Raw genomic sequence first — 22,397 nt, forward strand, 5'->3', positions numbered from 1 at the left:
ATGACAGATTTATAAAACCAATTAAAGGGTATGGAAATAAGTTTCTTTGGAGATCTGGTTAATTTGGCTTAGCTCAATAAAAAGAGCTGGTATTTTTGCTCCCAAAGGGCTCTTGGGTTGGTACCAGTTCAGCTTTTTTAAATGTGCATTAAATAAAAAAAAATGGTGGAAAATAAACTCATTCTCAAACAGGTATCAGCTCCTGTGGTTCACATAAAAACAACTGTATTACAGTGCAGGCTTGTTGGTGAACAACAAATTGTTACACATCTTGTCAATCAAAGTGTATCAGTGTTACCATTAAAGGAAAGCTGATAACAAAATGAGGCAGAAAAGCTGTTAAAGGGGTGTAGTTAGCCTCTTATCTCAGTACAAGATTTCTAAAGACTCTTGTCTCCCTTCATCTAGCCTGATGTGTAGTAGAAGAGCTGTGGGACTAAATCATTTATGATACTGGATGCCTCAACGCTAGGTACATCTGTTGACCTGTGGGGAAAAATCATTATTTTTTGTAAAGTGCAGGGATTATACCAGTTGTATGTAGAAATTTTCTGATGATAATTGCAGCCTGAAGGGCCATTTAGACATTTCATGTACTAACTTTCCTCTGTTTCCATTCCCAGTGTGTTGCATTTCCTACCCCCCATTTGACATTCACACATCATCAGGCTCATGTGACAGCAAACAACCTATTCCACTTATTATTGCATCTTTTATGAGAAAACTCAGTGGCCTTTTACTAAAGATGCAACATTGTAGTCGATATTTCTACAGAAAAGCCTTACAAACAAGCATCTTTGTCCCTTTTTTTTCACCCTTAAATCATCTAAAATGTCCAACACAGTTACACAGAACTGTCTCAACTCTCTTTTCTCACATGCAATTATATACACCAGACGTGGTGTGGCGGCTGCAGAGTGAAGGACTGTAACTCATCATCTCTAATCAGAAGTCTGCAGCTGCTTTCAGACACGCGGAGTGCTGTCCTTGCTGATCTGCTTCAGACAGCTCACCTGGCAAACCTGTCTAATAAGTACCCTCTGCTAGAACATGAGGTCATTCAAGTTGAACACTGTTTCTCTGTATTACTGGCACCAAAATTGTTCTACACTTTTGAAGTAGTAAAATTTGATAAATTAGAAATGTTAGATGAATTAAACGCACCTCCAGTAGACCATCACAATCAGCAGCATGATGAGGCACAGCAGCGTGAGAGCAGACACCACCACCAGGGGGACGATCCACACCATCCGGCCCATCCCTGGGTGAGGGCCGCGTGTCTCATTGGATAGGACAGTACGCTCTGTAGCAGAAAACATGCATAGAAAGAAACATGACTAAAGGTATTCCCCCAACCTAGGAATAGTTTTTATTACTTTGGAGAGAAATTGTATTGAACAGCTCAGACAGAAAAAGCTTTTTGTGGAGGGGTACATTTTCACACAGCGGCAAAGTGTCTTTATTGAAGCTACCACCAGGAGTCTCCAAAGTCAGAATTTACTTTTTATACCCCCATTAAGATTAAGGCCATGTTTAAACCTGGGCTGTCTGTCTCATGGACAACAGCCTCTGTGCATACTGCTTTACATGGACTTGAATAATGTTATGTCTCTAGATGTTATAAAAAATACATTTAATGTCTTTCTTACTTACTTTTTTATGCCTAAATCCTTGTTTTGCTCACAGCTCAAATTCAAGACACTGCTTCCAGGAATTATAGGAAAGAAACTACATTACACCTGTCCTTGCTTCCTTCACTGGCTATTAGTGAATTTTAGTACAGATTTTTAGATGTTGTTGTTTGTTTTTAAAGCCTTAAATGACCCATCTCCAGTCTGTATCTGTGAGTTACAAACTCCCTTTTAGCTTGATCACTGCCCGAGTTCCTCTAGCAGGGCCAAACTTTGTTTCTTTTTAAACATATCTGGTGACTGAACCGTTGCAGTTTGGACCAAACAACTGTGGAAGCCTAATCCTGCAAAGCCAATGGATTGGCTAGATATCTTGCAAAGTTTTCAGCTGAAATGCTTGTTCCCAGTCAGAAAATGACCGGATTAATAAGTGTCATATGAGCAGAATGAGGCGATGACTGCAGATGTGTGGTTTGCTCAAAGCGACTGCAAGCTGGTAAACAACGGCAGCCAGGCCAGTTAGTAAATAGCCCAGATGCAGCTATAGCAGCAGTTTTATCAGACCAGTGCAATATTTCTTTATTAAAAAATGAGCAAAGAATGGCACTGAAAGCTTTTCTTGATGGACAAGATGTTTTTGTGCTATGTAGTTTAGTCCCCTGGCTTGTGCATGCCTTCTGTATTGTACGTTTGTTGTTCCAATTGGCACGTGATGAATGTGAGAGAATATTTGTCCAATCCTCCTCCAAGGCTTTTTTTGGTTAAGGTTCTGCACCGGCCAGACACTGCCGGTGGGTTTCATTCAAGATGAGATTATTTTATCCCAGCAGATTTTAGATTTTACTATACTTTTACCATTATTGTATGAAGTTCTAATTTGATTCATTTTACAATTTAATCGTGACATATTTTTGTTCATGTTTTGCTTATATACTGTGAAGCACCTTGGTCAACCATGTTTGTTAAAGATGTGCCATATAAACAAAGTTGAATTGAATTGAATGTGAAATGACATCCCATGCCATGGAAACGTGAAACAGTCTGTTTGGTGTGTCAGGGTAGTGGAGCCACGTTTCTTACTTTCTCATGCTGGAAAAGTCAGTTATTATTATTTGTATTATTTGTACTTTACTGGTAGGCTTTTTTGTAACCACTGGCATTTCAACTTAATAACTACCTTACTTTGGATAAACTTACAAAGAATGGGCATTGGTTTAGCTCAGTTGGTAGAGCAGGTACCCATTTACAATGGCTATAGTCCTTGCCCCACTCTCTCGCCCCATATTTCCTTTCCCTCTTCATCTGTCCTATCATAATCAAGGTAAAAGCACAATTTAAGAATAAATATACATGCCTGTTAGGTACGCACAAATTCCAGTATCAGGCATTGGTACAGATACCGAACCTAAGAGCCATCACAGAAACCACACTGGGTATCATTTTAAAGTACTGTGTTAGCCTTTCATTATGTGAGCATGTAGTCAAAGATAGAGTCTGAGCCATATCTGCTGTTTGGTGATATTTCAACATATATGAGGATCAAGGATCAAGGATATCTTTATTACCCCCGAGGGGCAATTTGCTTCACAGCCAGCAGTACCATACAAGCAATTTCACTCACAATAGGAATAAAATAAAAGTTCATACATATAGGAAACATTCAAAGACACAGAAAACAATGGCAATGGCATCAAAATAAATAAGTCATGGGCAAATTTCACCTTGAACTATTTAAAAGGCTAATGGCAGTCGGGATAAAAGAATTCTTTAGTCTGTTTGTCTTGCATGATGGAAGGACATATCTGCGTCCAGAAGGGAGCAATGTGAACTCCTTAAAGAGTAGATGGTCTGGTTCACCAAGGATGGACTGGGCTTTTTTAAGAGATCTGAGTTCGAATATGTCAGTCAGATCACTCAGAGTAGTGCCTGCAATTTTGCAGCAGGTTTTAACTAAGCCTAGCAGCCGATTTTTGTTTTTCAGATTAAGTGAACCATAAAAACAGATAAAAGAGAATGTAAGAACAGACTCAATAAAACAAGAATAAAACATCTTCAGAAAAACACTGTCCACGTTAAAATTCCTAAGCTTGCGATAAAAATACAATCTTTGGTTAATTTTCTTGCAGACAGCGTCTACCTGAGGCTCAAAGTTCATTCTGTCATCCACAACAGTACCCAGGTATTTATACTGGTTCACTTCCTCCACGGACTGTTCATTAATCAACAAAGGAAAAATGGCAGTGGGATTCTTCTTGAAAAAAGTAGAGGAGAATGGAAACTATTCATTGATAAAGAACATGATAAAAAAAAAATTTAAATAATTTTAAGAACAGTTATAGTATCATTACATACTCATATTTGTGCTCAGTATTGATGAGTAGCAAGATGCACTTGTACTTGCATTTGGTCTGGAAAAATGTGGTATTTGTGCATTCCTAGTGTCTGTACAGGGGATAAATGTAGCCTCATTATGAGACTAACATCAGCTGGATAAAACCCTAAAGTGATATAATAATCTTAAACTAAACCAGCTTTTTTAAGGCTTAAAGTAGAGTATGATTTCCACTGCCCAATAGCAGCTTAAGGTGGATACTTTGTTTCAAAATTTTTAATATTGTAATGGGGGAAACATCTTCAAAAACGCTCTTGAAGCAAACTGAAAGTGATTCCTGGAGGCAGAACCCCCGTGGCAGCCAGCTTACTTGTGCCTTCAGGCCTCTGTGCTGTACTGACACAGAAGCCTGGAGCTTTATCTTTGACTGAGAAGGTAACCAGTGCAGTTCTCTCTTAAATCAAGTTATTTGTTATGCTAAATTTGTCTGTGTCTACACACTCCTGTTTTGTAGAGAAGCCTTGCCTTGTGTGATTGCTGACAACAAGAGAAAAGAGGTGAAAATGGGCTGCATTTTTGGGGGGAGGACATAGAAATTAAAGGCAAAAGAACAGTGTTATATTTGTATGGTGGGAGGAGGTCTGCTTACCGGTGTGGACAGAAAAAGGCCAGACACTCTTCCCATCCCTGCTGATCGTTGGAGACAGTGTGGAGCTCTGGGGAATCTGCATCTCTGCGCTGTTGTTTCGAGGCTCCTGAGTGGAAACCACATTAGCATCTGTGTGATTATTCTCTATGTTCACTAACTGGTTGTCTGCGTTGCTGGCAGGCGCTGTGCTGCCTCTGACCGTAGAGTTCCCCTCTCCTTTCTCTTTGGCTGTAGATGCAGGGGTGGGGATAAAAGGCTCTTTGGCCACAGTTCTGTTTGCCTGATTCTCCTCATTATCAGTCGCTGTCTTGCTCTTTCTCTTCTTCTCCTCCTCTCCCTCTTCCTGCTCTTCCTCTCCCTCCTCCTCCTTGTCCCCCTCCTGGCCTTCCTGTTTTGCCTGGCTCTCCTCAGATGGGGCCTCTGTCTCAGAGGCCTGAGGTGGCCCCTGCTCCGTGCTAGACTTCTCAGGTGGGACGGATGGACGGGTCGGGTTCTGGGTGGCTTGGGGCGCCTGTGTGGGCCAGGCAGAGCTTGGCAGAGAAGACAGGACCCCTCCACTCACACCTAACCCTGCCAGCAAGGTGCTTGTCACTACTGATGCTACAGTGGCCTGGCTGCCACTGGAGGAGGGGCCCATGCCTGTTGCCATGGAGACAATGGAGAAATGGATGCCAGAGGACGTCCAAGTGGAGGAGCCAGAGCTGATGGGGGCCATGTCAGCTGAGGATGCTGGGGAAATCGTGGGCTGAGGAAAAAGGATACAAAAAAGTGGTGATTTAACAGAAAAATCATAAAGAAAGAAAAAATACGTAACTCTTCCAACTTACCATCCCAGTTTTCACGATACGAGACCCTTCAAAAGTTCTTGTTGTATTTGCTGAAAAACAGAAAAGTAAGAAATCATTTATAATGCAAATTCAGATCTCTACACTTAGTTGTTTAAAAAAAATAAAAATCATAACTAAAGAAGCACAAGAATAAACTAAATGCACAGGAATGAAATAAAACTTTGCAATAATTTATACTGCAGCAGCTCTTATTCCCATTGTCCCAAGTTTAGATGTTTTTCTCTGCATATCTTGTCACATGAAATCATTCTCTGTATGTTTCATCTTAGAGCCAAACTTTCTCGAACCTGCATTTTCTTGTCTACTACTCTTATCCTACCGCTCTCCCTATTACTCTCTTATTGATAGTTTGTAAATATACACTGCCTTTGCCTGAAAACTGACAAAAAATCATCTTAAAAAAATCCTGTTATGTGCAAAATAGATTAAGTTTTTACCTAACACTAAAGGCCACTGGACTGACCAAATTGCATGTCTATCTTCAGACAGATCCATCCTGCACCCCTATGGAAAGGTGCTGAAAAATGTGGGACGGTATGGGTCATTTATTTGGGACTCTTTCCGAATTTTGACAATTTTGACACAGATAGCGAACAACAGTAGTGACTGCTTGTTGACCTCATGTTAAGTAGTTTACCTACCAGGGCTGAGTATGCCCACAACATTTTAGTCTTGTTGTTCTGATTGGCCTGTAATGAATGCAATGGGCAGAAAATTCATTCAGTCACCCAGAAGGTGAGTTTTTCTAAAGGTTCTGCCCTTCCAAAAAACAGATTATGGATGTGAATATATATCCCATGATATATGATACAGTAATTCACCTGGTGTGTCATATAATGTTTCAAACAAAGTGCCATCTAAATTTTAAGACTTCTCACAAATAAAGTGAAGGCTTTTAAAGCATCTTGTGAGCTTGAATTTGAGAATAACATAGGCTTTTAAGGATCTACTAGAGTCAGTAAAAAACCTGCAGAAGGAAGAGGAACTATGTTTAAATCGTTATTGTGTTTGATGTCTTCAAATGTTTTATAGTCATGAATTATTTTGCATATGTGTGTTTGGTTCTCCGTGCTTACTGCAAACTCTTTTAAACTGTTTTCCTGCATATCTTGACAAGGAGCACTCTTGACATGCAGATTTAACATCAACAAGCTTCAATAAATGTTGTTTTTTTGTAATGACATTTTTGCCTGAATCAATCCCACAGATTAGAATTTAATTATGATAAACATTTCTTTGTCATGCATAGCTTCCATCTTTTAAAACACATGAAAAAATCAAACACGACTGAAAAGCTATAAGATTTTTTAGCATTACCTCTAAACAGCAGTGTCTGACTGAAATCGCTGCGCAGGTCGTGCTGACACACAGCCTGCACCCTGAAGAGGTAGAGGACATCTGGAGACACATTAGTGATGACTGCTTTCTGTAAGAGAATAAAAAAGCACAAACATTTTATAACTTATGTCTGGAAGTGGAGATTAAAATTTATAGATGAAACAGTGGATTCTGTCATTTATTTGACCTAAAATGAAAAAAAAAGCTCAACACTGCACTGTCAAGAGTCTGTGACCCACGAGTTCAATGCATTTTAAAACCTCAATGCATTCTTGCTTAATTTAATTGTGTTGTGCAGTTTGCAGATGGCTGTAGTTATATTAAAATGGCCCTCAGAAGGGATGGGTGATTGCCTCTGGTGTTGGAGAGCTGGTATTTTGCTCAGATAAAGGTGTCCGGAGATAGAAAGTAAAAATTGAAATGTTAATGAAGTGGGCAAAATAAGAAAGACTGACAGCTGAGAGAGAGGCACAGAGAATACTGACAGTAAGACGACTGATCGTCTATACAAATGAAGTATAACTACAGAGAGCTCCTCATGGACACATTCATCATTTTTTCAGACATTTTTTTATTTAAATGCATAGAAAAATACAAAGTTAAGCAGCTCTTATCAGAATATAAAGACATATAAGGTGGAGAAGAGAGACATATTTCATAATATATATATATATATCCCTTGAGGAAAAGTTTGTCTATTTTTTGTTTTAGTTAAAATACCAGACAGACAAGCCTCAACATATTCTTATTTAGAGTTCATGTGTAGGTTTCAAGTTTCCACGCTTCATATTTTAAGTTACATCACATTATAGGAGATCCTTATGAAGAATCATCTATCCTCCTGTGTCTGATGTCAGGACCAGTGAAATACAGAAAATGAAAACAAGGCTTTGGAGATATGACGGCACTGCTGGAGTACCTCAGGGAGCAGCCCTGCTGATGGGGAGTTAAGAGCTCAGTAAATGTAGCTGGGGGGGTGTTGAGAGAAGCAGGTAGCCAGCGCATGGAAGACTGAAATTGCACCGAAATGGTTTCCATATTTAACACTGGGTAGGACTGTTGTTGCAGGTTTTCTGAACAAGCTGCATGTGAGACATGATGTTTTGAGGAGCACAGGAGTTCAATGAGCTACAACAATCAAGAGGAAAGGGAACAAGGTGATAGTTTATCTTTAGCTGAGGGTGGTGTTTGCTTATTCTAAGAGAAGGTTCTCATCTACAATAGCACGGTAGTAGAATCGTTTCAGTCTGCCTAAAGTCTAATGGTTATTTCACATGTACACAAAGTCTTAAAAATTTCCTGAAATGTCAGTCCGAGCTGCAGATGTGAAACAGACGTTTTTATTTTACCTGACTTTGCCAGCTGTTTTCTCGCCAACTCCCTTGCAAAATTCCAGCTAAAAGTCAGTGTGAGCATTTTTATGTCATTCTCATTTATAATGAAAAAAAACATACAAAAACTAGTATTTTTGTAGACTATTCTAAAAAAAATTGCCTGTGGATGATTGCATGATATGTAATGCTTAACATCTCTGCTGCAAAAAAAGTTTAAACTTCTATTCTGACACAAATTTCGGGTTAAAGAAATATTGTACCTTCTGCGATTTGAAAATTGCAGCAGGCCATATTGCGATCTAAACTAATTTCCGATTAATTGCCCAGCCCTGTCCCCTGACAGGGACATTTTTTATTAACCAGTGGATGACTGGTACGACAGCCATGCACAAAGGGAAGCTGCAAGAGGTGCCTCAGGTCAGTGCAGCCCAGGGTTCCCTTTACGATCTAGGAAGCAGTTTGTAAGTTAAAACTCTTGAGATTACATAAACTCTACTATTGAGCAGATGGGGATGCTTTTTATCAGAATTGTTGACTAAACAAATATTTATTCAAAAACTTCACAGCTCAATAGCTTTGCAGAATATGAGAAAAGTATATTTTATAGCACTGCTTACTACTGTGATAGAGTATAAAGTGATAAATAAGGGCACACAGTTGCTTTAACTTTAAGCATTCATGTCTATTTGCTGTTACTCATGTTCCACACAACACCACTGTTTTCAACATGCCCATCCTGAAACCAAAATAAATCCAAAAAAGAAGATTTTTTTTCCCACCTCTCAATTGGCAAAAAAAAATCTGATAGCTTGCTAGAGCTTCAACCGACTGCATTAAAAAGCACAGCCATTATACTCAGGCCTCCATCCAACAGGAAAACAACATGCTGAGAGTGTAAGCATTGCTTTTTTACATATTTACATTTCTCATCTATTTCGATTATATTTTGATTGTTGCAATGTTGTTAATTCTTATATCAGTGATTAATTAAATTGTGGTTAATTGGCAGCCTTTTTGCTTAACATGAGTTGCCTGCTAGCTAAATATACTTAGTGAGTTATACTGAAGGCTTCATGATATAAATTTTCTTCCAAACTATTTTCATTGCAACAAAATCATCTTGTATGATTCATATAAATGAGTGGGAGAGCAGCTGTCAAACTGTGAATGTGCATCAACCTGGGAAGGGAAGGGAAACACCCAGTGAGGAACACACAAGCTAAAGTTTAAGGGCTTATGAAATAATGCATAAGCTAGTCTCTGTAGATTTTATAAAGATGTGAGGATTCAATATGTGTAAAGGTTTGCACAGCATCCCTCTGTAAAAGTCACCATTGCAGCCTCCATGTATGATCCATGACAATGACAACTGTGTTTACTGGAATGCATGACCGAGCTGGAGGCAGAACTGCCGCGAGGGAATTGATCCCAGGTCTCAGGAACAGTGGGTGAGAGTTTTGCCCCTGCACTTCTGTATCTAAAGAGGCAGTCATGCGGACTATCAAGACAGTGGGGGTCAGCAGGCTTTAAAGAGAAGCCCAGCTGGGGGTGGGATTCCCACAAATGGAAGGATATGTGACCAGTGAGAAGAATATATAGCGTGGAAAAAGAAAGAGCCCCTGTAGGTGTACGCTGCTGCTGGGGGAGGAAATATTTCTGCAGAGACAGTGAATGCTCTGCTGGAGAGACACAGTGAGAAGTGAAGTGGTAACTTGATGCTTAAGGCACACGAGCAGAATTGTATGATCACTGGTGTCAAAAACTTCACTGAGATCTAAAGCACGACACTTGCACGGTTTCTAAAAGAAGACAGTTTGGAGTTCTAAGAGCAGCTTCTGCTGCCTGAAAACACAGTGGATTTCTTTTCAAAAGACTATTAGTTTTCAAATTGTTAGAATTATTGGTTTTAAATGTCTGAATTTCTTCTCAATTTAAGTTTTCCTGGAGGAGAGAATAGTATCACTGCCTAAAATAAAAACAAAGACAATGGAAAAAAATGCTAAAAGTGAGAAAAGGTCACAGGTGCAATTGTCAGAACATCACATATATATCAGCTGGAGCTGTCAGACATTTTTATGTGTCTATTCTTAGACAGGTGAGTGACAGGGGAGTGTCTGGGCTCTTCATATCAGCCAACAGCCACACGCAGAGTTCATCACAACCTGTCACCTCCTACACACACTGTCAGTGATCCAGCACCCCCTTCTTATTCCTCCAGACACATTCGAAACTCTGCAAACCAATCGGAGACACTTAAACCACATCCACCTGAAGGAATAAATCTAAATGTGGAATGCTTTGGTCTGGTACAGGTTTTAGAACTCACCATGCTCTGGTCTCCGGTCTTGGTGAATGTCTTTTCATCAGCGACGTCCCGTTTCACCCAGCTGTAGGACACCATGTAGCTGGTGATAGGGGGGTGGTAGACGGTCAGAGGGCGCTCCCAGCTCACCATCATTGCTGTCTGGTTCAGCGGCTTGATCCTTATGCTCACTGGGGCGCTGCTGCACACTGAAGAACACCAGAAAGAAAAGAGAAAGAGGTTGAGAGGACAAAAATCTGCATGAAAAAAAAATGAGAGGAAAAGTGTGTCTGAATGCAGTGAGGTGAAAATGAAGGGCTGTGGTTTAAAAGACTGGTTGACCACATGTGTTTGCATCAGTTGACATTTGTGGGCAGAATGCTAGTCGCCTTTTAACAAGCCTATTATTACTGTCTGCTCCTGACGAGACACAAAGCCACTTCCACTTGAGAAAGATGTGAGATAATACAGTAACTCAAAAACAAGATCCCTCCTGGAGGCAAAACTCGGGTCAGGCAAAACCCTGGTTGTCAGTGTGAATAGTCAATCTGGGTGCTTGTGTCTTTTTTTTCCATTGCTGCAGGAGAAGCAGAATACTAAGCAGCTAAGTGAAGAGCTAAACATATGGAGTAGAAAACACAGCAGCTTCCTGCCTATACGTAATTTGCAGGTTCCTGTCTGTTTAACATTAAACAGGATGCCTGAGAAGAATGAAAGAAGAGATGTAAGACCGCCTCTAGGTGGCAGTGTAGGCTGCAGCACGGGCATTCCTCAAGCATCTGTCAGTGTGGGTAAGGGACAGTCTGGACGTGCTCAGGATATCAGGGCAGCAGCAATCAGGAGCCAGTGTCATCTGATTACATGCATACAGGGTTTCTGTCAAATTGAAATTGTCACCAGTTTTCTCCGTTTACACAGTGAGGCTGTGGTGCGAATTATGCACCATGATATGTGAAGAGGAGACAGGGAGGAAGGAAATCAGACAGAGGGATGGGGGGTGGGGGTGGGGGGGGGGGACAATAGCAAGAATATCTTTGGGTGTTGATGAGGTGTGACAGGTGTGAAATGCATTATAACCCGTCGGATGTCTGCTGTCAACTTCAGTAACTCAACAACAGTGAGCAGCTTGACAACAGCTGAAGACATCAACATTTTCATAGTCGCCATCACTGTCATCATCCTTTCACCATTAACACCGGTGCATTAGTAACACTCCAACCTACAGCAGGTGCAGATCTATTAAGCAAATGTATTTTCAACACATGTATAACAAGAAGCACAGTTTGCACTTTATATCACAACAGTGCTGTGATACTATTGCGTATACTTGTTTTTCAAAAAAAGGTTAAAGGTGTTTCAGAGAACTTTGGAAACTCTTACTGATGCACCTCTTGTCAAGTTTTCTGTTTTAATTAGAAACTTTATCTATCTAAAGCAGCAGGCATTTTAATAAAACCTTCATTGTATGATGGCAGGGTGGCAGCAAAATTAATAAGTGCTCTTACAAATGTATTAAAAATGTGTGAGCAAAAGAGTATTTGTCACTTCATCTCATGTTCAATTAAAAGAAAAATCTTCACCTTAGACACAGTTAGAATTTAACCATGTGAATAACTTTCGTTTCATCAATGGAAAAAAAATGATATTGTTTGGAGAATATTTACACTATTTTCTCGCTAACAGGTGTTTTATGTCCACCACCTTAAGCACGACATGGTACTTTTTCCACAAAGCATCTACCATAAAGTAAAAGAATGGACCGACTGCTGTCAACAAAACATTATTCTCACTGCTTTTCTTTTCTCAAGGCTGTGCAAAACGTTTTTAAGAGGATGTGTGCACACTGTGGGCATAAGCAACATTGTTATTGAAAAGACAAGGACATAAGTGTTCTTTCTGAACATAAAGAATTGCCTTTTTTATGAGCTTTGAATAAACTTAAGTTATGCATGCAAATCAACATGGTAACTGGCATGCTTATCAGATGATGTGTGATTACTGTGGTAAATACCATCATGGTCTGGTAAAAAGTACAATAATGGACAACTTCTTTATCCTGCTGCTGCATTGGTTATCAATGAAAAGAAAAAAAAGAAAGTGACATTTTGCATGAAGGGGCTTCGCCAATATAAGCTTGCTAAAAGCAACCAATTCAATCAAATGTGGTCCCACAGTGCAGACCAAAATCTATCTTTTAATAATGAAAACTGTCAAAGTTTATGCAAAGATGACAAAATTTATCCTTTTCTTTCGGCTTTGTGACATTTGATGTTATGACAGCGCTTCCCAAAGTGGTGTGCCCCACAAATACTGCAGGTGAGGCTATTTACAATAAACCGTAAAAAACATTGATGTAAACTAGGCCTGGGTGATATCGTCTTAGTATCATGTCACAGTATTTTCTATTATATTATATTGCTGTTATTACAAAATCAAGATTGATAACACATTTAAATGGATATTCCGGTGCTACAGACACTTCCTGCTCATTAAAGACCCTCTAAATTGAAAATTAATCTGTATTTAGGAATGTTGTATGATAGATCACTGTGTTCTGAATCCTCAGGTCAAATTTCAGTCAAATAAAACATATCTAAGTTAATAAAATTCAGCCTCAAAATCATGAGAAGTGAGGCAGTAAGATCTGCTGCAAGGTTGGTGTGGGCGTGTCTGTTGAATGAGCTGAAGCCACGCCCACTCAGGAGAAATACCATCTCACGTAAAGTATAAAAATGCTATCTGAATTGAGGATAGCACTCACACTATTTGCCTGCCTCTTGACCTCTTGTTGACCTTAGAAGAAGTCCATATTCTGGCTCAAATCTCTGATATGATGCTTGAAAAGATCCATAGACCACTGTTGTTGATATATTTTGCTAATTTACCTCACAATGAACAAAAAAAAACAGCACTTAATTGACTGTTAACTTTCAATAAAGGCAGTGACATCAGGTTACAAAAGACTGGACTAAGGTGAACTGCTCTGTGATTTTATATCGTAGTGTTAGAGGGGTGGGTCATTCCCCACTATGGGCTCATGACATCACAAGTCCACATATTTGCATTGCCCAAATTATATCCAGCCAGGAAAGAGGTGAAGAACTTTCTAATGGTCTAAAACCAGAATTCAGTCACATGTAGATCTCAGTGTTTTCACATGTTTACAGCAACCATATTCCAACCTATCTAGTGTGTTAAGACACAAATTTTGGATATCACTTTACAGTGTCTTTAAATAAACCTGTAATCATAAATTCATGTATGTGTATAAGATCAAAGATAAATGATTTCATAAGCCTCTCTGTATTCATTTCTTTGTAACTGCTTCAGTTCATTTAAGTTAACTTCTGTAGCGCTGAGGTGTGTCAAGGAGCTTTTGACTGCCATATTTCCTGTTGGAGGCATTGACAATAAAAGCATTTGAGAAATAAAAACAGCTATTGACTTTAACTGTGAAGGAATTGATGAAAGTAGCATTTCTGTCATTAATTTAACTGCACTTCAACAGCAGTGTCAGCAACTTAAAGCAACTTAAATGTTAACAGTTGCATCTTTGACTCCATTTAACGCCACAACCTGCTTCTTCTTGGACTCAACATGGACTTACATCAAGAGAGTCATGAGTTGAAACACACCTTTAAACAGTTGTTTAAGCCGAATCACTGCAGAGCTGGGCAGAAATAAATCAAGATAACCAAGTTTGTGTTAAAGCCATGGATAGTCTCACAGACACGATACTGGTTTACTGCCCACTATTAATGTAAACATAATTTTTAAAATCGAAACCATATTTGAATTATTTCAAAATACTTGATTTGATGTTTACATATTTTTTTAAAATCCAAGAAATAGCCAAACACAGCCAGAATATTTAACCTATGTGTCACCTTTTTATCATTTATTTTGTCTTATGTAGGTGTCACAGTTTAACTGGAGTTAAATTAACTGATGACTCTACATTAGGCATTCCCCAATGCCTGAAACCAAATAAATGGTGGTGCCTTATTGATTTGGCAAATGCCTTTTACGTCTCTTAAAACTTCTTATATTGTGGGTATATGGGGGGGTTGTAGGCCCCAGAAATGTTTCAGGTTTCAAAATGTGCTGTGGCATACCTATGTTTGGGAAAAGGAGTTTTATGATATTTTACAGGCAAAATAATCACAATAAAAATCAAGAAAATACTCAACAGAATGAGAAGCTGTAAAAAATAAAGCCAGCTGCACCTCTATGCACGATTTCTCTATTTAACAACCTTTTTATTTTTAAGTAAATGCAAAATGTGGTCTCTGCAAAAAATAGACTTGCATGCAAAGAGTAACAGAGCTTGTTTTGGCACAGGGAGATGTACAGTGATACAGCTTGCACAAACAATAAAACAAATATAGCCCCATATATCTTGGCATTACAATGAATCTGAACAACACAAACTAAAGCTGTTGTTTGTATCAGAAAGGCTTGCTGTGCATCTCTAATAGCCAAACAACTTACATAGCTGTAAAAGCCACACGAATGGAATATTCAGTCAAGGTGTGGCCTTGGATCTCACATCATTTACAAGCACAGATAAAATATCCCCTCACACACACAACCTTGACAAATGATACCCCTGAAGATGAGACACTATTTACATCAAGTGCCTCCCATTACATTTGAATTCTTACATTTTTACACAGTGAATAAGAAATGTGAGAGACACACAAAGGGAAAACAAGCACAAGGGAGGGGAAGCAGGATAAAAAATGAAGAGATGCTGGTCTACATTCATTTTGTCTACTGACATGCCACAAAAGCAATTTCACAACTTAATTTGTATGGGTCTATTTTAGCTGTGCCACATATTAATGATGATTGCTGATCGGCCTTGTTAGGGTGCTCCAACTTCATCACAAGCATTCCCAATCAATTCTCCCCGCCAGACACCAACAACACCACTTTAAGGCTCAGCAGCCTTTCTCATTAGTCTCAATAGTTCCTGTGCTGTTCTGTTAGAGCAAGCAGCGAAAGATGCACACATAAAAGCAAAAGAGGAACAAAAACACTCCATTGGAGCTCTGCATGGGGTCTGAGCTTTGAATTAATATGTTCTCTGATATAAGAATGACTTTTAACAATGAAAAGAATGACATGTGCACAATACAAGCTTCATCCACCAAAACCCCTGATATTTGAATGAGAAGTAATTATACTAGTAATTTCAGGCATCAGAATGTGTGCTGTCAGTTATTTTAACCCCCTTAGAAAGAAGATAATCACCCTCCATGCTCCCTTTATACTATATTTAGTTATTTACAACATGGAGAGCCTATGAATAAGTTGCTATGCTGAGCAGCTAGCTGAGCTTTCTTAATTTGATCCCAAAATGCAAGATCTCATTTCTAACAATTCCGGCAGTTCCTAGATTTATAACTACAAAATAAATCTTCTGGAAAAATAGAGCAGAAAAAAAGAATATATAGGAATATAGATCCAGATTCTAATTTTACACATCAATGCAATCTTTGCTACATTTAATAAACAACACTGACCCTGTACACACAAAAGGACACTGAAAATGTTTAATAATAACCTTATAAAAACACTTATCTGACACATTCATTCAACATAAGTATTATGGAATCATTGGAGAATATTCACCATGGTTTGACACCACACTATGGGGGATCAATGTGGAACCAGGCTGACTATTTGCTGAACCCTTCCCCAAACAGTGACTCTCCAACCAGAGCTTTATGCATCAGGCCTGTGGAAGTTTAGCTCTCATTGACATGCTGAAGCTGATTTTAGGAGTGGAGCAAGAGCCATATTCTGAATCTAAAGAGCTTGAAGGGTGAAAACTTTTTTCATGTGTTCAAAACAAACCACAGAAAAAAGCAGGCTTATCTGTTCTAACATTATCTAAAATTGATGGTATGTCAAGGTTTCTATCTGAATACAACTGAATATATATATTTCTGAAGCATTATGACTTTTTAATGAGTTAAAAGGTATAGTGTGTAATATTGAGCCTTGTAGCATTAAGTGGAAAAAAACTGGTAAAAATTGGTAAAAATCAGACATAATATCTATAGGTAGGCCTATCTAGATACGTCTTTAAAAGCCTTAATATGTAAAATTGTATTATGTTTTATGATAACTTAGAAAAAGCCTCCGAATCATATATGGGGAGGGTCCCCTATGGACTCTGCCATCTTAAATTTTTACATTTTGCATGCGTCGACAGTGCAACAGAAGGAACCAAGTAACATATACACATTTTTTCCTCATTTCCACTGGTTGCCACACTTACCACAGGAAGTGAGAATCACAATCTAGAATCCGACAGTCAGATGTTGCTAATATTCCCAATTTTACACACTATTCCTTTAAAGCCTGTGTGGTTTGATGCTGTCCCAGATACCAGATGACCAATGGTGGCGGTTTCTTTGGTCAAAACATTGGTCCTACGTCGCACTAAGACAGGTTGACAGATGGCTGTTGTCATGGTCTTGAGACCAAAGATAGCCTGAGATAAAATTCTGACTGTGTCAGAAATTTAGGATGATCATCTCACTGTGTGACTGCTGCTAAGACCTACATCAACCAACCAACCAATAGGAATGCAGAAAGAAATGAAAATAAGAAAACATGACCCTGCCGCTTTAATACTACAATATGCAACTGGCAAAGTTTCTTATACAATGTCAAGGACCTATGTAGCTTTATTCTAGCTTGATTTAATTTCTGTTGTAGCCATCAATTATCTATTTTAATCTCTTTATAGGATTTTTTTACAAAACAAGTAAGAAAACATAACAAAGAGTCACACTGAAAAGGCTGTTCAGACTAGTTTGTGATGTTAATGCTATCTTACATGGCAAATTAGGAACAGTTGTCATCTTAGCAGGGAAATAAGAATAACAATAATGTTTAATTATTCTGCCTTTGTTTGAATCTAGAACCCACAGTGAAATACTGAAATTTCCTTCAGTAAAAATGCTACTCTCTGACACATCCTTGGCCTACACACACAGTGCACATAATGTCAAACTAATCCACACCTAACTGTGATATAAATGACCCTGCCCTTTGTTTACACCAAAATCTGACTCAGAGTAAGTTGGCAGCCATTCACAACAAGTAATAAAACAGTGAGTAATGATTGTAATTAGATGATTGTAATTACAGATCTTTAGTTTAAGGCAGCAGTGCTTTCTTGTAAACAGCAGTGGGGATTTGATACAATGAAGCACACATCTTACCTCTTGAAGCCTCAGTGCCATGAGGGCTTTCCAAAATCTCAGTCAGATCTCTCTGCCATGCGTCTTTCACAGCGGACTTGTAGACTTTCCTATTATCGAGGTTCTGCAGGTGCCGGAAGTTGTTCCTCAGGTAGTCCACAGACTTGACGTGGTCCTGTTGCTCTGTTGTGAAGATGTGGTAAAAAAACTCCAGCTACATGGGAAGAAACAGAAAAAAGCAACTGAAGTTCAAGGGCTCTTTTAACTGTGTGTGTGTATTGGAGTGATGAATATAAAATTTCATGCAGACCTGCATTTGTAGTCCCTTGCCAGCAGCTGACTGTTCACAAATAGAGCACAGTATTTGCAAGAAAACATTCCCACCACAGGCTCCAGCAGGCACAGACCTCAATCATCATCTTGGCTACCTACAGGGCTGTAACTTCTCAATGGGGGCAAATTTGTGGCCATTGATTGCTGTGAATGATCTCCCGCCGCGTTCTGTAATGACTACACATTACAGATACTGTGGAATCAATGTGTCCTATGCGTGCTTGGAGAAATGAATTACAGGTTCATAAAAGACTATCTGTGAGCGTCACAAACATTGTGCCTGTGGTCAATATTCCTGCAGCAGAAGTCATTTCTGAACAAAAGATTTGTCCTCCTGAAAGCTGATAGAAAATTCCACTGAGCCCTGCAAAATTCTCCTCGGCACAGAGCGCTCTGGAGGATATGCAGCTGGGTAACCAAAGAATTGTATGTATAAAAGATGTAGCGGAGGAGTGTGCATGGGATCAGCAAAAAGCACAGCGCATGATTTGGAATATGTTATCCTTCAAAACCAGAGAAAAAAAGAGAAGAAGGTAAAGCTTGACTCTAACTGCAACAATGATTTTATTTGTAAAACCAACATTATCAGTGTTATTGTGTTATCATGCTAGTTACTGTCATAATATCAGCCATTTTTTGGCTGTTATTGCTAGAATTGCTTTGTAATATTTCTTCTTGTTTTGTCTCTTTGTGTCTATCTCCCTGCCTAATTTTTGTCTCTATCCAGCTTTCTTTATGTTGTCTCTCTGCTTATCACTCTTTCTGGGTGCAGATGGCTGTCCACCACTGTGTCCGGTTCTGTTTAAGGCCCCTAGGTAGGCAGGTAGGTACTCTGTTCCTTTACAGGTGTTAGGGCAAAACAAAAGGTACATAGTCAGGGCACTTCAGTTAAAAGCTGATCAAAATGAAGTGGCTCCCTGCTCTTCTGGACCAATGAAAATAAAGGGCCTTTCTCAAACATCTCCCTTTACTCTCCCTGTACACACCCTCACTATATTTTCCCACTCTTGTGAAGGGACTGAAACATTGAGTGCCAAAATCTTGAAAACCTCCACTGAGTCTGCACTGGTACTGTCTTAATGAACAGGTGTAGGTCGTCACTAGAAATGCTCCGTAGGTTGAAGTTCCGCGTTACCATCCCAGCAAATTTGATCAGGCTTTTTTGAAGAGCGTAATCCAGTATGGGACCTCAGCCTGGTATGGTAATGTCTCTCTTCAGTTAGAATCTAGATATGCTTGGCTGGTGCAGATTGCCATAAAGGTTGTAGGAGGACTGGAAACTTTTCCCCGTAGTCCATGTATGAACTGTGTTCTCAGGCAAGCACAGCAAGTTTTGTCTGATCCGTCTCACATCCTCTACCCCGAATATGAACTTTTACCATCCAGTAGGCAACACAGAGTTCCCCAGTGTAAACTGAACCACTTTAAAAACGTGTTTGTGCCCACCTGGATTAAAATTTTGAATAATGTGTCTTGAGGCTGAAGGGTTTGTGCAATAACCTTATGGTGTCTATCTCTTCTTCTTTAACCATTTAATATTTATCTTTTATGTTCAATTTATTTTTCCTCATTGTGACTTGACAACATTGTTTTTTTTTAATTATTTCTAGCCTATCTTGTGCAATATGAGTATGTGCAACATACCTGGGCTGTTTGTCTTCATTGGGAGATGCTTCTTTATTGGTTTGTGCTAATCTGTGTACTTGTGGATTTTGTGTATACAGGTGGATTGTTCTCATTTATTATCACTGTTATTAATTTATTAATTCCTGTCTGTTTTATAATTTTAATACTGAGATACTTAGCTCCTTTCTTACACAAAAAGCATTATGTAGAGAAAAAGAGCCATCTCACAAGATCATCCCTATGCCAGTAAGGCATCTCCTTTTGACTCCCTGTCCTTTTAACAGGCAGTTATTGTTCATATGCAGTGGAGTCAGGGAGAAAAAAGGAAGAAGAAGTAGAAGAGGTGAAAATAGCTTGTGCATTGACCCTGTGGGGCGGTGATCCACTGACAGTGTGCAAAATGGGATCTGACTGTGTGTGGAGAATTAAGCCATCTTTATAAGTGTGTGCTGGAACTTCACGTACCTGTGAGTGGGACAGATACACCGGCCTGGAGAAGATGATCCACTCCACTACCTTGCTGCAGGGCGGGGTGGTCAGAGAGCCTGTGTATCGGTAATAGCTGTCCACCGATGATGGCAGGAGGTCCCTCAGGATGAATGACCGCAGGTGGGTCTCCTTTTCTGAGTAAAAACAAGAGGTCAAGACTTGTAAATACTCAGAAATTTAAAGCAGCATAGCTCTCTCTAAAAATGTTTTTAAGTCTTTAATACCACCTTGAATATCACTGAGTTACATTTACACTGACATTTACATGGATGCTTCATTTCACTCTCCCTGTGGCATTTTTCCTGAAACCTCCACCAGAGGAACAACGGGGACAGCAGTTAAAAGCCTCAGCACTTGTTATCGTTCAGGCCAGATCTCTGAGCTCAGACGGGCTGAGAGAGGAGCAAAGGGAGAGGAGTTAGATAAAAATGGGTCGCTCTGATGGATGATTTGTGGACGAGGTGGTGGTTCGCATGGCTCCCTGTAACAACTGTGGCATGGGCCGAGGGGATTAAGACGGATCCCGATGATTACCAGTTCTGCTCTATCCTCCCGTGATCAGAACGAGGCGAGCGAGGCGGGCGACCAACAAACAAACAGGAATCAGATTTTGATCCAGAGGAAGATCCCTTTATCTCCTGCAAATACGCTGTGTGGGCTACACGAGTGGGCTTGTTTTTTCCTGGAATTATGATATGAAAAACCCAAACGAGGCTGAATTTGTTAAATCCAATCTCTCACAGCTCATGACCTTAGAAAAAAAAAATATATAACACAGAGGTTTGAGGTGATAGGGCTGATAGGACGACTGAAGCCTCGCCCACATGTCTCATCTGTACTCAGAGTCTAATTCAGTATTCACAGCCTTTCTTCTCCCCGTCTTCAGACAGCGTACGTGCCCTATCGCTCATGGGCCGCTGAGATGCTGATGGATGGATGACTGTGGGATAACGAGCTGGTGGAAAAGCAGCCACCCTAACGGGGGGAGGAGGTAGAGGTGGAGGAGGGGAGCATTTAGCAGCCAGCGGGAAGAGAGTCCAAAAAACGCACCACACCCACACAGAGCTCTCTTTTCAGCTGGGGAGATGAGAGATACTATTGGTGTTAGCACGAACATCTGGGTAGCCTCACAGCACAGCACAGAGCTCAGCCACTTCTGGAGACTCATGTAGATTTATTTATCAAGGTTATATAACTAAAGGAAAAGTGGAGCTTAAATGCCTCTGTGGAAGGAAAAACCACAGGTGGAATGACCTAAGGTCATGGTGGGATGACTAAGGTCTAAGTGGGATTTTTTTTTACCATCTGTCCTCTCCCGCTCTCTCAGCAAAGTTGCAAAAGTTCAGCTTGTTTATCCTGACAGATGCTCAACACAAAAAGTCATAACCTCACCACCCATCTCTAGAATGAACATGGAGTTAATCATAATTAGAAAGCAGTCAATGAAGCTTCTCATAGGAAACCATCATGGCTGCAGAAGCATTACTCTGCTTTTAAACATGCTCATCCATTTGCATGTCCTTGCCATCGTGCATTTATGCTCCTATAAAAAGGCAGGTTGTAAAACAAGTCATACGTGTCCGTGTAAACAGAGCTGCTGCGTCCCCAGCCACATGCAGTAAAGGATTACACAGTCATGTTAAAACATCTGCTTGTGGTATGCATAAGTCATGCATGCAGTAAAGCCACCACAGTAGCCTCAGCAGCTATTTAGCCAGTCAGACAATATGCCAGGAAGAACTGTGACACAGTGTTTAACATCAAGTGTTTGAATGTGAATATGAGCCTTTGCAGAGCCACAAGAGCTTATACATGCATGTCTGAGTTAGAATAATGTTGTCTAATTGAGGCTCAGTGGTAATTAATAGTTCTTTCTCATTGAGTGCAGCTCCTTGGAGGTCTTCAACTGTGGAGACTCACCAGTGAGGGAGAGGCGGTATCTTGCAAATTTTGCAAGTTAAACTCTGCTCATATCTCGTGTTCAGGTGCTAATTGCAGCTTTAAGAAATATGGAAGACCAGCACTTAGGCAGCTGAATAACAAGAGTAACAATGTTTGTTCTATGCAGCTGCACTTGCATGAGGAATTCACTTCCAGGATCTGCTTAAATGTCCCAAATGACCATGCTAGAGGGATTTTTTTTTTTTTAGAGAAATTGCTCTTGATATCCAACAAGAACTTAATTTCCAGCGTCTTATATAATATGAAGATGATTTTGGTGTGGCAGAAAAAAATAACTGTCATTCTTAGGCGGACATACGAAAGACACATTGTAGAGAACTGAAAATCTACATA

The 22,397-nt window shown here is 39.7% G+C and overlaps 1 protein-coding gene across 1 annotated transcript in view; it reads right to left on the bottom strand.

Annotated features, from left to right (window-relative positions):
- ca16b (carbonic anhydrase XVI b) overlaps positions 1 to 22,397 on the bottom strand; it is a 172,186-nt gene that overhangs the window by 28,161 nt on the left and 121,628 nt on the right. The window contains exons 7-13 of the mRNA XM_041780135.1: positions 20,079 to 20,236; positions 17,676 to 17,868; positions 10,459 to 10,643; positions 6,778 to 6,886; positions 5,440 to 5,489; positions 4,613 to 5,357; positions 1,165 to 1,303 (exon numbers count right to left, since the gene is read on the bottom strand). Of these exons, the coding sequence (XP_041636069.1) occupies positions 1,165 to 1,303; positions 4,613 to 5,357; positions 5,440 to 5,489; positions 6,778 to 6,886; positions 10,459 to 10,643; positions 17,676 to 17,868; positions 20,079 to 20,236 (1,579 nt within the window). The remainder of the gene's footprint in view (positions 1 to 1,164; positions 1,304 to 4,612; positions 5,358 to 5,439; positions 5,490 to 6,777; positions 6,887 to 10,458; positions 10,644 to 17,675; positions 17,869 to 20,078; positions 20,237 to 22,397) is intronic.

This window comes from Cheilinus undulatus, linkage group 3, assembly GCF_018320785.1.
Source record: "Cheilinus undulatus linkage group 3, ASM1832078v1, whole genome shotgun sequence".
In the NCBI taxonomy this organism is placed as follows: Eukaryota; Metazoa; Chordata; class Actinopteri; order Labriformes; family Labridae; genus Cheilinus; species Cheilinus undulatus.